Source organism: Corvus brachyrhynchos, unplaced genomic scaffold, assembly GCF_000691975.1.
Source record: "Corvus brachyrhynchos isolate BGI_N302 unplaced genomic scaffold, ASM69197v1 scaffold864, whole genome shotgun sequence".
Taxonomy (NCBI): domain Eukaryota; kingdom Metazoa; phylum Chordata; class Aves; order Passeriformes; family Corvidae; genus Corvus; species Corvus brachyrhynchos.
Window position 1 is genome coordinate 272,176 of NW_008237871.1, and position 17,519 is coordinate 289,694.

The following is a 17,519-nucleotide window of genomic DNA, read 5'->3' on the forward strand; positions in this document are numbered from 1 at the left end:
AAGGAGACTTCATTCAAGTAGGGAAATAGTCATCCATCCTCACCTAAGATCCTTTCTTGCTCACACTGAAGACAATGGGAGGATTCCCAACAACTTCAGTAGAAGCAGGATTGGGATTCATCAGAGCCAATGGCTCCTTCCCTTCCAAGGCACTGTCTCTTCCATATGGCGTGCAGCCAGGGAAAAATGCCAGTTTTCCTGGCTCATCCCATACTCATGTTTCAGTTGTTCACTCTACAGGACATCTAAGAACAGCCTTTTATTTTCTCTCTTACTCTGGTATTTGCACGAATTGCAGCAAACTTTCAGATTACAACAGTACCAAAGAAAAATTCTGAGCCCAAGAGCAAGGCTTGGTTGATTCCTTAAGAGCCAGCAGTCAGTCTGACACTTTGCAGAGGACATGTAAAATTTGCCTGGAGAAGGCACCAGTTTGTAGACACAGCAGCCAAAAAGGTATTAGCAAGCATGAGATTGATTTATTATAAAATCACTTACCCAAGGTCACAATGTGATTGCAGGATGCTCAAGAGCATTTATGGCTGCCAGTGGCTGCATGAAGTGACTCCATGGTCCACATGGAACACAGGAGCTGGGAGGGAGTCACTGGAACATCAGTGAGACTCCAGTTACCTCCTTCCTTCAGCATATCTCGCCAGGTCTCCAAAATTGCAGTACAAGTATGGAGGCCACCCAGGAAAAGCTTCATTCAAATAAACCCTGAGAGCAGATCAATAGTGCCAGGCAGTCTTTAAATAAATTTAAATATCACACCTTCCAGGAAAAATGTGGCCAAATGTTTGTTTAACTTTGCATTACACCTTAAGTCAGTGAGGCCAAACATTTGTGACAGAGTTCAGCAGCAAAATTGTGCAGCACAATTTGGCATATCAATTAAATATTGGCACATTCTTACCCAAGGGTTATCATAATCTCATTTTACAGACAGGAACACAACACAGAAGAGGCTAGAGATGACACAGGGTGTTAATTCTTGGCAAACAGGCTGTCATTGCCCGCTACCACAGAGTGCACAGCTGTGGTTTTTCACTGATGTGCCATAACCATTCCAACCATCACCACAATCCCTCACAGCTAGGGCTCCTGCTCCTGGGCTGCATCACTCTGCAGTTATGTCGTATCACTATTTTTAAGTGGTGCTTTCTCTTTTTTCTTTTCAGCCAAATAGCTCCCTGCTTTGTTTTATAGCCAACAGAGTTATCTGCAGAGCTGCACACATCTGAGTAGGTACCACACTGGCACAGGGATGTGTGGAGGGTGAGGGTCAAAGGAGCAGGAAGATGACACTTTGCCAGTATTGGTGCTGACTCTGTAGCAGTACCTGTGGCTGCAGCCCAGGAGCACTGCCTGCCTCCCTCCCTCTGGGTCCCAGGCTCAGTGCTCTGGAACATGCTGCCTTCTCACGGGGCCAGGGAGCTGCAGCAGATTGGGCTGAAAGCCAAATCTGTTCCCAAGGGCTCATTCACAACAGCTGAAGGATCTTGTTTTGAAAAGGATGTTCAAGATAAAAAAATCGTGGCTCTTTGAGGAGACACTGGAGCCTTCCAGAATCTGTTTTCCTTTTTAAGTTTTCCTAGTAGGTTTTCTTCCCCCCCTCTCTTTGCTCATTTGTTTTCTCTCAGGGTAGAACTGAGAGCCCAAGCTCAGAGATTCACTGTGAGCTTCTGTTCTGTTCAAATAAAACTCAGGTATTGTGCCCAAGAAAAGTTGAACAGTACTAAGCTGGCTTAATTTACATGTGGGTATTGATAATGCTGTTAATGTATAATCATAATGCTGAAAAAGCCAGCACATTCCATGGTGTTGTTTGGCACTTGCTCTCAGACTTTCTGCCACAGTGACAATTGAAAATATCTTATTATTTTTGCTAGTGGTAAAGAAAAGCCTTTCCTGTTTCATTACTTAGAATTCTGGTGGCTGTTTTTTACTTTGTCCATTTATCTCTCATGAAACCCAAGGAGAGCTCTTGCTCTCCATTCATTCTTCCAACACTGAAGTCTGGAGTTCCTTTGAAGTTTACTTTGGCATCTACTTCCTCAAGCAAGCACCTTAAAAAAAATTAAAGCTGAAAGTGGTACCCCACTCCCAAATCAAGACGTAAGTTTAGATATTGAATTCTAGGAACAAGGATTTAGTGAAAAAACAAGACACTAAAGTTACAACAGAGCCTACAAAATCTAGGTTAGCTTTCATACTAGCAATTCAATTAGTTGAGTTAGATAGACATTCAGTTACACAGCTCTTCTATTCAAGTCATTCCTTACTGCTGACAGCAGTTGAGGGAGGAACAATAGTTTCAGGGAATACATGGGAAATAACAAATATTCCCTAAGTCACTGGCACTCAAACAGGTCTAAATTTGTGACTGGGCATTTACAATTATTCAAAAGATTGGTAGGAAGACCAACTCCACACCATCTTAATAGTTCTAGACTTTAAAAACAAAAAAATTCCCCCCCCCCCCAACATATAATACTTTGCCCTACTATAATTAAGGCACTGGATTGAGAGAAGGAAAAATCTGTGTTCAATTTCTGGTTCTGCTATCAATTTCCCACATCATCATGGGCAAATCACTTAGGATTTAAAGCTCACATGTACATTGGCATGTGTCAGGTGAGCCACACTGTTTGCACACATTTAAGACATGACAAATGCAAGGCCACATCACCTAATTTAACTCAGTATGGAATGAATTCACATTAAATTGCTTTACCTTGCATTTGTTGTGGATTAACATTTATGAAAGTTAATTCAGGCAAAAAAAGAAGCCTGAGAAGTCTGGGCCCTCACATTTAACACAACACTTAAGCATGAATGCAAGTGGTTTTTAGTCCTTTATCTTTCACTCATTCTCTTTTAAGCATCTATTCCTTTCCTGTCTGTCTTTAATATATGAATGATTGAAGATGTTTTCATCATACATAATACACAAGGCTCTGAGCCTCAGATGAGAGGTTATGGGACTCCTATAATACAAACAAATACTAGAAGTCTGATTATATAAATTTGCATGAACTGAAGTTTCCTTCTTGACATGTGCACCAACTCAAACATTGGCTTGTAGTCTTTCCAAAGGAAAAGGCAAGCAAAGGAGGGTGGCCCAAAATCAGAACTATCATCTATACACTTATACACCAATTAAAAATAAAGTGTAATAGCAACAAGCTGCAGCTCAGGGCATGTTATATACTTCCCTTTGAACTCTGAGCTTGTGAGGCTGAGTTTTGTTTGGAGCTGTCTCATGTTCTATGAGAAACAGGCATTTCCCAAAGTACAGAATAGAAAGAATTTGCATGTAGATTAAATTACTGTCCAGAATGGAACAGTATGCCCCCAAAGAAGCAAAAAACACTGAAAACACACCACAGCTAAAGATCTGCCCAACTTCCTACTGGCACTAGCCTGCACCAGCCTCCTATGTTGGTACAAATCTCTCCCATTTACACTAGGATGATCTAGAACTGTCATTTCAGGATTGTTAACCTCCTGCCTAATTGTTTCCCTGTCCACTAGACTGAGAAGTAAGTAGTTTTAATTCAGTGTATTCATGACAACTTAGTAAGCATTTTCTTTGATAAGCAGAACACACTGTTCTAGAAAGCTTCGTTTTTAGTTCAAGGCTTTTGTTTCACAAAGTCAAATTCTGTAGCATTCAAAATTAAATTCTAATAGATATAGCCAAAATTCAACCCACTTGTAACACTGAAGTCATGGGAGCTAAATGCAGGATGAAAGAATCCTATACTCTGGACTTAGCTTTTGGAGTTGAATTTTATAGCTAATGTACCTTCTTTGAGTGCACAGAACACTGGGGACACAAACTTCTCTCTTTCAGCATACAGCCTCAGTTCAACAGAAATTACCCTTGTGGATTAATTATGAGCTATTAGTAAATCAGTGACTGCAGCTGCATTTGCTAATCCCAACAAATTGTTAGGCTGACTGGAAAGCCTGCTCTCTCCTGATTTGCTTGCAAGGTTGTCTCAGCACTAGATTTGTAAGGTATTTTAAAATGTTTTGTCACTTTTCTAAGCTGTTCTGTTTCTACCTGTCCACTAATCTTACCAGTACAAGAGCAATTCCATGAAGCTTTAGTGGTGGGGTTGGTTTGTTTCACTGGTTTTTCCTTTTAAATGAGGTTCATACCTATTCCAGGATTCTGGGAGGAGGTGACTGGAGAAGAACATGTCCTTCAGTCTCCCAACACAGATTAATAGCAAAACATCAAGTCCACTGCAACATGCTCTCAATTTAGAAAGTGCTGGTGCTATAAAGAGAAAGCCATTGATTATTCATCCTTGATTTATAATAGTCAAGAGCAAGTACAAAAGGTAGCTTCTTACAAGAGGGAATCTGGGTCTTCTAACTCTGTAGAATTTAGAATGCAATTCCAAAATCCATATACCTACAAAGGATTCTCTAATTATAACATAAAACCAAAATGGGAATATCAGTTAAGCATCAGCTGCAGGGTTTGAATTAAGAGCACCTGGGCAATGCAGGCTGTGGTACAAGGGGTTTGTGTCTCTGTGCATGTTTATGCAGGCAGGTGTCCTGCAGGAAATGAGAACCTGGTCTGAGGGGCTCTGTCCTGCTCCAGCACGGTATTAATGATGGAGATAGATATTGTTTCATAGGATGCAAGTTTGGTGCAGGACATGGGCTCTTGAGAGTGGCCTTTTTTAGAAACATTCAATACACAAAGCAGTTTACCAAATCACTGCTTAAACCTTTGCTCAATAACCCTCTCAACAATTGTGATGTAAAGAAGATTCTTCACAGATAGAAATTAAGGAATAAATTCAGGAAACTGTTCTATGTGACCTCAAGCATCAACAGCAGAACCATAATTAAAACTCAGAGTATTCCTAACTCCTAACCCTGTGTTAAACAACATTTATACCTGGGTTTGGTACATAAAATCTTGACTAGTTACATGGAAGGAATGGGAGGGCCAAGAAAGGACATTATTTCTGCACAAGTGGTATTTTCAGATTAAATGTAATGTCCAACAGCCTAGAGTCCAGCTTCTTTGCATTTTGTAATCAATGCTTTTTCAAAGATATGCTGTTTGCAATTCCCACCTCTTATACTAGAAACCCTTCTCATTTGGAAAAGAAAGGAGTAACAGTGGCTTTTGCAAACCTGACTAGAGACAGATCAGGAGAGCACGACTGTGGCCAGAAAGCCCAGCTCACTGAGAATACAGCACAGTGCAGAGTGGGATTCACATATTATTTACTGTCTCTCATTTGGCACACCTTTTTGGACAGGTGGCTAAATTGCTCAAAAACCAGACAAAACGAGGGGATGCAAAGTAACATACTAACTTCTTTAATAGAGTCCAATCCAATTAAACCAAAATCACTCTGTGAACCCCTGGGTTTATTCACACTAAACAAGTCAGTGGTACATAGTGTTAATCCAATAGCTGATCGTGTTCATCCCCTAGGTCCCCACATGTAAAATGAGCACCAGTCAACCAGACTGTAATGGTATTTTTCCTTCCTTTTTTTTTTTTCTTTTTTCTTTTTTTTCATAAAAACTATTTCTTTCATAGACTTAAAACAACCAACTAGCCAAGTTATTAATTATGGTACATCTAAAAAAAAAAATTAATACTAACCCTAATGTGACTGCTGCTTTACGAGTGCTCTGTGTATCGCCTTAGACTGGCTTTTCAGTAGCAATTCACTACAACAGGTCCTAAAATAATAATAATAATAATAAAGAATTAAAAACCTGACAGCAAGTTTAATGGTCAAAAGTAATAAAAAAACCTGTTCTGAAAGGTGATTTTTCTCAGCAGTTCAGTCCTGCTGCAGCACTCACAGCCTCACAAAGGCAGAAGGGGTTCAAATTTTCTCACCTTCTTTAAATTTTTCTGTTTTTAAAAGGACAACTGCATTGTAACCTGCTAGGAACCACAGGGCATTTTACTTAACATTATATTCAATAATGGGTCTGCTTTTAAAACTTACTGTTTTTCTGGGGGAGTTTACAGAGGGCGGGGGAATAGAGAGAGAACAAAATCACAGCTCCCTGTAGCTGCAGCCCCCCAGGTGCCTTGACACTAGGACTTGTCTCATTCTCAGACCAGTGCTGGTAACTTTTGATTATTCTAGAAGAACATGAAGAAAACACCAGCAGCAGCCTCTAAAGCTCCATTTGTTTTGGGTCATTTCTCCTATTCAAGGCCACCATCTTCTGTAATTTATCAGCTAAAGAAGCTTTTCTCCCTCTCCCCAGTGAAGATTTAAAGGTGGGGTAGGGCATGAGTCAAAGAGGGAAGCTAAAATGAATAAAAAATTCTCAGCTATAGAACCAAATTTCATTATTTCCTCTTTCATTCACAGCATCTTATCATTATAGCCAGACTGCTGCTTTGCTTTGTCAAGATCCAACTGATCTCATTTCCCCTCTGGCCCCATTGGTTGCTGGTCGACCTCTGGATCCACTAGGGAGGATGCAAATGCTGACTGGACGATCTGAAACCCAAACGACTCCAGAAGAGACATGTTCTGTTGAGGTGAGAAGGGGGATCCTAGAGCAGGACCCAGGTCCCCCAATGGGCCACCAAGGGCCCTGACGTGAACTTTCTGTATGTGTTTGTTCAGATAAGACTTTGATCTGAAAAAGCTGCCACATTCAGGGCATGGGTACTTCTTCTCTCCTTCCGTTTCCATTTTGTTTTTGCTGACTGCCAGGTCACACGAGAAGGACCCATTGGTGCTCTGTTTCTCAGGAGTCTTGAGGTCACTGGTGTCAGAGAGGTCTCCATATGAATCAGAACTCTCAATCGGGTCCGAATGTGAACATTTCTGGCCTTCTATGGGAAAAAGAAAAGAGAGGAGTTTTCAGAATCTTAGCTCCCAAAGGAAGATATTTAACATGCATTAAAATAAATTAGATTGGTTACCACCTGATCACATTAATGCCTGTCACAACAGAATGATACACACTTAACAGCCAATCCCTCATATTCTAAAGCCCTTGAGCATAGGTCCCCTTTCCAAACCACCAGGCTGCTATCAGAGCAACAGCTGGGGTTCCATTAGGGATTTGTCATGATACTGAATGCAACCATAATGGGTCTCTGGTTTGTATAACACTTCTTGAATCCCAAGGATGTCTCACAATGTTTACACCTCAGACACTACAAAAGGATGGACCTAATGACGAGTTCTTAACTGTGCAATTCACTTGCACACTTCTGAAATACTGTTGATACTTTGGGGGAGAGCCTAGAAACTTCATGAAGTACAACAGGCTGCAGCAAGATGCGAAGAAACCTGGAAATACTCAGCAAAACAGCAGTGAGCTACTGCAATTTAAGAAGTGCAATTCCATTTAGTCTCAAGGAACTCTTTTTTACAAATGTAACACTGTAGAAGCGAACTTCACAACCTAAAATTGTTCTATCTTTAAATACTGTAGTGTGAAACAGCAGAGAGGTTAGAGATGTTATTTAAGTTATTTGGATATATGCCCTGGCAAAGCCATTGGTACGTTTGGAGTCTTCCCCATTTTCCTATGGCATCATGCCAAGGAAGTTTGTCCATACTTTTTTGCTCAGTGCATGTGAATGAGTGTGAGAAACCCAGACGAGCTCACTGAACGAGTCTCTGAATACAAATAGGCTGTACCTACTATTAACTCTAAGAGACCAAAGAACCACTTGGCACAACCCAAAAGACAGATTTGCTCTGGACTCAGCATAACAAACCTAACAGGATATGCATGAAATCAATACACCACTGAGCTGGAATAAATCTCTTGTTAAGTCAGCACACCACCCAAAACTAAAGGGCTTCTGTAGTAACTCTATCAAGACTTCAACAGAAAAAATAACACAACACTAGCTTTCTGCTGGCACAGACTTTGTTTAACCCAGCCCACTGTGTTCTCCTGGGCAAGAAAAAAACCAGAGTAACTGTGGCTTTGAAGAATTTTCTGATATTTCACCTTCACCGCGAATAGTGACAGCTCAAACCAAGAAGCAAAAACCTATGCTACACAGGTAAACACACTGGTTTACTTATTCAGCAGTTAAATACTCTTTAGCTATGCTTACAGTAACATCTTTTTCTTCCCCACCCCCACGTTAAATTAACGTTAAAAACAACAAAAAAGCACCAGTACTATTACCACCCTTTACCTCTCCTCCCCAACAAATGCATTGAGAAGTGTAAGTTTAGCTACAGACAGCTGGTTGCACGTACAATACGGCTCCTCACCAAAACCAGAAATGGGGTTTGACTGACATGAGATTCAAGTGGAGTGGGACTAATGAACTCGCCCTCAGGCAAAATTCAGATGCTGACTGCTGCTCCAAGGAAGATGGTCAAGATAACTAACCTGGCTTTTTCAATCTTCCAAATCAAAGAAGCTGCCAAAAAATCACACTCTTCTGTGTCCATCTCCTTCCCCTAAACTTTGTTAAATCAGCTATCCAATGACAGGTATTACATCCTGTGTGATGCTATGGAATTTCTCTGCATCTCCCTAAGCTTCTCTCCAGTATTGTCCCTGTCCTTCCTCCCTCCCCTTTCTTGTGCCCAGCCCAACACCCCACAACACAAAGTTCTGCACAGAGCAGCAAGGTGCAGAGCAGCGAGTCTCTTGCCTTTGATGCCATAGGTCCTGACGCAGTGGAACGCTGCTCCCCCATTCGGGATGGACTCCTGGTGCCTGGAGACCTGGGGAAGGGGAACACCGTGGTGGGTTTTAACATGGACCTTTAAGTAGGAGGCAGAGGAGAAACCTAAACAAGATAAAAGGAGATGAGATCCTGCCACCAGCAAAGACACACATCTGCCTTCCCTGTTCCTTTAATCTTTCTCTTGCTCCTGCTCCGTATTGCAAAGCTGCTGTTCCACCAGTTCCCTCTGACATGCTCAGGTAAGATTCCTGTCATCATCAGGCAGTAATGCAATGCACGCTTTTCATCAGACTGAGTTTGCTTTTTGTTAGAAAAAAGAAAACAGCCTCCTTGAGAAACAAATTCTGTGGTAGCAAACCTAGCAGGTGACATGAAACTTTCTGGGAAAAAAGGCAGAAGAGACATCATACAAAAAGGCACCCATGTCTCTTCATCATTTTTGTGCTGTTTTATTTGTTTTAATTAAAAATGCTTTTGTGATCTGATAATACTTTGGAAGATAGTTCCAATTAGTTTATTTTATGCTGTTAAGATTTGAAAGAACGCTATCTAGTAACACCCCTTGTTGGCTTTTAGTGTGATTTCCCCTTGGGTTTCTAGCACTTACAGTGACTTCTAGAAGGCAGAAAGCTGAAACTATTGAGTTTTAAGATATACAGTTTTGTTCTATAGTAATTTTTGAAAAACATTTCCTGCAGTCAGCTCATTCTGAGTTTTAAAAAATATACTAGAACTCACATTTTGTCTACAGTTAACAAAAAATATTAAAAATAAATTTCAGTATTTTTAATAGCTCTGATTGGTAAGCGCCAAACACTGAAAATAAATATATATATATATCAAACAATTGCTTTCTGAACAAAATAGTTTTTTACATTTGTGCATGTGCTTTTTAAAATGGTTTTTTAAGTCTCACAAATATGTCCCTCTTCTTTAATGCAATAAATTATCTCACATATACTTTGAAATGTTTTTAAATTCAACCTTAATAAGATTTGCAATTACTATTAGTACATTTGGACCATATATGAGGCACAAGGAGGACAGAGTTTTAAAGACTTCCTACAGAGGTAAAGCTACTACCAACGACCAGCTTAATTTTCTGTTATATTTTGAACAGAATATTATGGCACTTTCATGTTAGAAACACTTTCCACTAACAACTAAGAACACAACACAAGGTTCACCATCACAGACCCAGAGCTGCAGGTTCCCTTTCTGGAGAGAGAAAACCCAAGCCCTAGATTTTTTTAAACCAATATAGCATTTACAGCACAAGACCTTGCAAGAGAACTTCCATAACAATACTTTGCTTAAAATATGAATTGATATTCTACCATAAAGCCATTTTTGTAGTGCTATAACTGCATTTACATTTGATGATGTATAATAATATATTAGGAAGGATGCAAACCAAATACTGCACACCTCTCTGGGGTGGATTTTCTGACTGCAGCTGTTAGTTTCAGGCGCTGAATTTAATAATGAATGTGGCTTTACACTAGATTTCCCTGTGCCTAGCACACAGAATATCCCTCTACCCAGACTTTTATCCAGGGGTTATTAAGAATTATATATACAGGACCTGCAAAGCAAGACAGAACTCCACAGCAACCTGCTGAAGGGAAAAAAGGCAGGTTGCTGAGAATGAACAAGAGGTAGTTACTGTGGACCCCTGAGTTGAAGATGAAAGTACAGAAAAGTAGATACATCACAACTGAAGAAACCAAGAACATACAACTCTCAAAATACAATGGAGCAGAATCACCAAGGCCAAGTCATCCAGGGAATTAATGTAACGATATTATCCTCCGAAACAATGCAAGACCTACCCTCAGACATGAAATGCCACATTGAAAATCTCACTGGGCAACAAGAGAATATACTCTTACAAATACCAAAAATTCACTGTAGACCTGAAAGAGGCAGTCCTTGACTTGTAGAGAAAAGGGCACAGTGTACAGATATAATGGTGACACTCCAACCTATGCGGTACATTCCTTATTTCACACGTGGCTAATAACCACATGCATGCTGAGATCAACCTCTTTGATGCAGCAATGCATTAAAATCTCACTGCCAACCATTAAAAAAGGACTACATGCAGGTCTTCAGTGTTTTTCTATACTACAACTGACACAGGGAAATCTGAATTTGTAATCTCTGCTACACAATATCTTTTCTGAACTCTGCAGTTCTATTTATAGAGTACATGGTTTTATATAATGAAAACTGCTGAAAAGTGTGTTAGCTCCCCTTTATGCACTTGGCAGATGAACATATGAGTCATCAACTTCCATCGAAACTGTAAGAATGCCAACTGCTTCATGGGAAATTGTTTAAAATGATACTTTTTTGGGGTTGTTTTCATCCTAATTTCTTCCTGAAGCACTTAGCACTGGCCTTTTTATCTCCACCAGACTTTAATTATGAATGCCTGTCCTAGGAACATGGGGGTTCATAGACAATAATCCTTCACTCTTAGAAGTCTCTTTCAGACCAAAGTCCGACTAATCCACAGGATAAAGTGGCAGTATTTTTCAGAGAAGGAATGTATTTATTGCTTCACTCATACACATCTCTCCACTTAGCAGAGCAGATTATTTCTTCATACCAGAAGAACCAATATAAAAACATGTATAGAAAGGAAATGATCTGCTTTATATAAATGGGACCTATCCCTTGATCTCAGCTAACATCTATAAGGAGATAAACTATAGAAATAATTGCATGATGCTCCTTGCTCAAAAATTGTAATTTGGATTTAGCTGGAACATGAGGAGAATGTGTCTTGCTTTAATGGACTCTGTCCACCATGAAACATAAAAGAACTCAGTGTGAAAAATAAATTCTCATTTGTCAATTTGTAATTGGAATCACCCTTTTCCTAACAATGTGTATGTGTTTGAAACACAACCCCGAATTTCTGAGTTGCATGTGTTATTACTAAGTACCAACTCTAGACCTGCCAAAGTCATTAATCTCTTGAATTCTTTGAAAAAACCCACAGAAGCAAATAAAGTTCCTAAGGATAGTGATAGAAGATTGTATAACAGTGCAACGAGAGCATGTCTCTTTTATTTATACGGATTAAAGAGAATTTGTCTTAAAAAGTGAGGCTTGAGGATTAGTTTTTTTAAACACATTTTAGAGGATTTCTTTAAAAAAAAAAAAAGAAAATACCAAACCAAAAAAGAAAAACAAACCAACCAACCAAAACAACCCCCAAAATCCCAGGAGAAAAAGAAACAACAACACAAAAAACAACCCTCAAAACCACTTCACTGTTTCCCTGATCTAACAAGATTTAATTGCTTCCATGACTATTCTAAGCATAAAGACCCCAAGTAAGAAAATAACCTGGAAAAAACATCAAATCACAGCTGGTAGTTTAAAAAAATTATACTGCCACATTGTAAAAGAAATAAGTATGATCAACAAATGGGTACACACATGACATGGCAAACCATTGGCTACTGCTTTCTGTCAGGTACTGAGTTCCATCCCCATCTCCTAAACCCATTAAACCTTTAAAACAACATGAGACACTTGATTAAGTTTCACAGAAAAGCCTTCAGTCCAATGGGATAAACTGAGGGAGTCTAAGCTCTGTCATTAACACTGGGAATGTTTAGCTATGTAAAGCATCACCTTTTCATCCACTTTTTTTTAAGTGGGCCAACATCCAAAATCCGCTCCACAAGCAGCTTGAGCTTGTAGAGCATTCTTGCTTGACAATTACTATATCCAGAACCAGCTAAGTTTCAATTAAAAAAATACATCAGCACATAAGCCAAGGGAAGAATAAACAAAATCCCACTGCACAAGCACTGCAGCCATGGCAGAGGTGTGATCAGGTTACTGTGTGTGGCTTCTGACTGTACCAATGCCTATCAAATAGATGTTTCTAATCCAGAAATTTTCCATTAGACTTCATCTTGCCAGGCTCTACAATTTAAAAAATAACTATTTAAAACAATGAACATTATACTTTGATTCTAGGACACCCAGGATTACAAATTCTACTGTCATTGATCATAAATCTATAATCAAAATTCACACCATAAAACAATGAGTGTACAACACAACCGTTTGACAAATCCAGTCTGTAGCTTCCCCTTCCTATGAATTTTAACACTTCCTATAAAATGTAACATTATTCATTATTATAATTACAATTTTTAAATCCTGATGTAAACTGAAATTCACAGCAGACAATTCTGACAACTCCCATGAAATACACAAACTGTAAGAAGAAAATAGCTGCTTACAGTTTGCTGTACAACGGGCTCCCTGTCCTTCTACAGGTAAGTGTATATTTTATTTAAATTGCCACTGTACATTTAGACTTGTAAAATGTGAGTAAAACTTAGTCATTTTATTGTTTGAATGCTGAGTCTGTCTTTGTCACACTGGTTCCATTTCCAAAGAGCTGCAGTGACATCCAGTGGTAGTTAAGTTGAAACTCAAGCTTACAATTGTGGAAACAAGACAATTCCTCCCAACCCATCTGAGTTTCTGTTTGGCACCATGTTCAACGGAAGGAGAGCAGGACAGCACCTGGATCTCGAACAGTTATCTTCCATGTTGTTGTCACAAAAATAATCGGGATAAGCTTAAACAGTTCTTCAGAAGCCAGGCCTTCAGCTGAAAAGGAGGGCAAGCTTCATTTCACGCTATCTACCTGGAGCTTCAAAACCTGAAGATTTTCAACCCTGATGCCTTTTCCACTCTCACTGATAAGAGCACTTTCAGGACCTTACAGACTGTTCAACTAGTGGAAACACCTCCCTTGCAATTTAATGTTTTATTACTCATCAACTCCAAAAGCTCCGTGTACAGTCTCCACATTGAACACAGAAGAGCTTTATTTTCTCAAAAGATTTCACCTCTCTTAAACTAGAAGAGAACCCATTGTCAGGAAAAAAGACTCACCAGAAAAAACAAGATCCCAAAACACAGCAGCAAGCTCTTCTAACACCTACTAGCTATGTATACCTGTGTGAGCCAACAAGGCATTTTGAAGTTGTGTATTAATCACTCAAAAGCAAAGACACCAGTAAGTCAAAATAATTTTTCCAGCTTGGCTTACATCCCACAAAGCCTAAATTTCCAACTCTCTCCAGCTGAAGAGTACCACAAACAGATGGAAAAGCTTCACAAGCTCTTAGTCATATGGTTTAGTTTTACATAGTGCTGCAAGGAGCAGGGAGTTGGATTCAGTGATCTTTATGGATCCCTTCCAACTGTGAAAAGCTGTATATGTACAAATAAAGCACATTTCTAGTGCTCCTTTAAAAATATGTTTTAGATATGTACATTAATACAAAGCAATTTCTTGTGTTAAGAGGGAGAAGCAGCTTGACTCTATTGCACCAGGAGGTTAAGTAAGACTTAGAAATATAATGCAGATTTATGTTCAGTGTCTAATTTTCAGCTTGATGTGCATTTCAAAGATTCTTCTTCCAAACTGACTGCAAGGGCTCAAGTCTAATCAGGTATAGGAAAAAAAAAGATGTATGTTGAACAGCAGCAAGGCAACTTATCATGGTTATTATATAGGGGTCTGGCTACTTAGCAAATAAAATTTGCTTCAGATTTCAACTGAGTTTCTTTGGGAACCATCTGCTATGTGAAAAGGCCAGACCTATACTCCACCAGTTTCAGGGTTAAGTATTCAGTGGGAAAAGCAGAGTATGTACACATACAGGGTATAACCTCCTCCTGTTGCAGAGAGAATCACGCAGCCTTACAGCTCCCCTCGAGTGCTGTCCCATCCCACTGGAATAAAAAAATAATTTCTTCATTACCTCGGTTACAGATAGTGCAGAAATTGCTTGGTCCTTCACTATGCTTCTTCAAGTGATCTGCCATATATGCTGCTCGCAAGTACTTCCCACACACCTGGCATGGAACTTTGTCTTCATGACATGCCAGGTGTGAGCGCAGCCGGTCACGAGTGGCAAAGGAAGCATTACAAGTCTGCAGGTATAACAAGAACCATGTGACTCATCAACTCTGCTAACAGCACTGATATTGTTGAATACATTTAGTATTCTTTAGAGTAAATACCTTAGATCCTGTGCAAACACAAAAATAACATGATGCACAAGCCATTTTCCCCCAAATAAAAAATTCAGAACATCAACACATTGCACAAGATGTAATGTTACTACTCAGAAGAATTAAGGCAGCAAGAAAACAGCTCTGACACACTACAGACAGTAAAACTTACATCAAGATAGACTCATAAGGCTTTAGCTCCTTTCTGAGGATGAAGATACTAAAATTTTAAGTAATATTTAACAAAAGAAATAGCACAAACCACTTTGTTCCATTTACAGTAAGTTCTGCCATTTCACTGAGCCATTATAATCACTTTAGATCACTCAAAATGTCCTCTCTGTCATCTTCCTAAATTCTACTCTTTGATGAGATAAATCTAATTTCAGCACACAGAATTCTTTTGGAGTGTGAAGATGTACAAACAAAGGACCAGAGAATTATCTGGGATGACAATATGACGAGAGACAATAGAAGAGTCATCCTGGTATCCACAGCAGCAGTGCAGACAAACTGTAGAAGTGAAGCCTCAAAACTGAGCAGGTATCAAAATAACTGCATGACATTGTAATCTGTTTTAACTTACCCCTGGGTCAAGGTATCATATTCAACTTACTACCACAAAACAAGTTTGATTTGGCATAAGATAATATTGATTCTATTTGCCCACTTCCCAGCTGAAATCCATATGATGAGTGAAGGCTCCCTCCCATTTTTATAACTCCAGCAATGGGCGGGCAGGCAGGCTGTGCCCACAGCCTGTTACAATGCCCTGCCAGTTCTGAAAGGCTTGCTCTGTCTCTTAATGTGTGAAGAGAAATAAATCACCAGCAATATGCTGCACAAGTTATTAGAGTTATAGTCTAAAGCATTTCACAAGTGCAAGAGGAGAAACAAAAGCAAACACACATCAGAATGACCAGACCAAGCGGGAGCAGTGACATTCAAGAGTGTAGTATTTTGCTTATACCAACTTCATGTAAAATAACACCGTTTTAAGATATATAAACAGAACCCCCAAAGAAACAATATGAGGCTGTTCAGTGTCTTGGGAATTGGATATTGTCTGTATTTTTAAATATCAGTGTGCAATTAAACCACTGTTTCAAAAGAGGTAAAACTTGTTAATGTAACAATCTTAGTAGAATTCCTAAATTATAAATCAAGTAAATGAAATTGACAATACAGAGGAGGATAACATGTATATAAAATTCAGTTAATCGAGAGCTTAATCCAAAAAACATTAAAGGCAGCTGGAAAAGCACCTATCCATTTCAACAGGCTTTACACTCATTTGATCCTGTGAGATGCTTAAGTGTGGAAAACTCCCATGGAGCTGAGGCTGCTCTACAGCAAGCACAAGACTTAACACCTCAGAGGATCAGGATTTAATGAAATTAAAAAGGCAACAGTGAAATTATCTGGATTTCTGTGATATACACAGTTTAACTAGGCCCACCAGACAAAGATTTATAAATTACAAGTGTTGAAGTTTAAGAGGCAAATTCTTGAACATGAAAAATTTCTCTTCATTTGAAATCTCAGTACACAGCGCTGAGCAAAACAGGTGCAACTTTCACTTACTAGAACGTTCTTAGAGGTAAGCACTCTCTTAAGGCAGGATTGCAGCACTGATACTAATCAATCTGTTGGATATCAACTAAAGATATATAACTAGACTATCAACAATGACAGCCAAGAGATCCACCATCAATAACTCTAAAGTTATGGAGCCACAGGAAGGTCCATACCCGAGCATGGGGAGTGTGTACTCCCCATGTGTACCGGGATGCCACACCAACAAATTAGCTGATGAAGCAGACCAGAGACAAATCACATAAATACAGGATGCCAGAAGTAAAACTATATCTATCCCACAGTGAACTCAGCAAGTTGAAAGCTTAGGAAAAAGTGATATAATAATTTATGTATTTCATTTCCCACTCTTGCTGCTGAGTTGTGTAAAGCTCACGTTTGGATAAGCTATAGAGTAAATATATCTGCAATGAAGCTTAAAAACAATAATTAAGTCCAGTGGAGAAAGCAAGAACCAGTTTAGCTGAATTACAACAATGGGAGACAGGACTAGGGTTAAAGAAAACCCTGAAGTTAATATTCAAATAGTTAATATTTATAAAAGGTATAGAGAAAAAAAAGTTTTATTTTATGAAAGATGTGAAGTGCTAAATGAGCGCTAAGTATTTATCATTAATTGTTAATCACAGAAGAAAACTCTCCAGTGCTTTCCTATCAAACATTGCACAGGTATATAAATAGATCAAAAAGAATATATAAAGTTTAAAAAACATTGTTTAAGAAATACCTCTTGAAGTTTCAACTTTTCTATGGATGTGGATGTCTCTGAGCTTATTCCATGGTGGCTGCCATTTTCCTGCTAATAGGCAGGAAGTAAGAGAAATTAGGACAGGAAGAAACTCATTCTGCATTGAAATCAATGGGATATGCACTGGACTTGGGATGCCAGTTAAGTCGTGCTTTAATTTAACCTGCATTTTTATTTTTTATTTAATTTGCCAGAAGAACAACCTCTCTTGTCTTGTAGAGGAGCAAACTTCTTTTTTCTCCCCTTGTTCTTTCATGTCCACAGATTTTCAGATCACCGTTTGCTCCCAAACTGCAGCCTGACCTTCATACATTGACACGCAAAAGACGACAGCTTCACCCAGTCCCGTGGAGCCAGAAGCTGAGCTACCCCACTCTGGCTATAAAACTGACTTACCCCTTCTCCTATATCCAGAACTCCTGTATC

The 17,519-nt window shown here is 39.2% G+C and overlaps 1 protein-coding gene across 1 annotated transcript in view; it reads right to left on the reverse strand.

Moving 5' to 3' along the window:
• Positions 1–2,732: 2,732 nt before the first annotated feature.
• Positions 2,733–17,519, reverse strand: part of PATZ1 (POZ/BTB and AT hook containing zinc finger 1) — a 21,068-nt gene continuing 6,281 nt past the window's right edge. Inside the window, exons 3-6 of the mRNA XM_017732202.1 lie at positions 17,073–17,144; positions 14,497–14,668; positions 8,651–8,788; positions 2,733–6,853 (exon numbers count right to left, since the gene is read on the reverse strand). Coding sequence (XP_017587691.1) covers positions 6,435–6,853; positions 8,651–8,788; positions 14,497–14,668; positions 17,073–17,144 — 801 coding nt within the window. The 3' untranslated portion in view covers positions 2,733–6,434. The remainder of the gene's footprint in view (positions 6,854–8,650; positions 8,789–14,496; positions 14,669–17,072; positions 17,145–17,519) is intronic.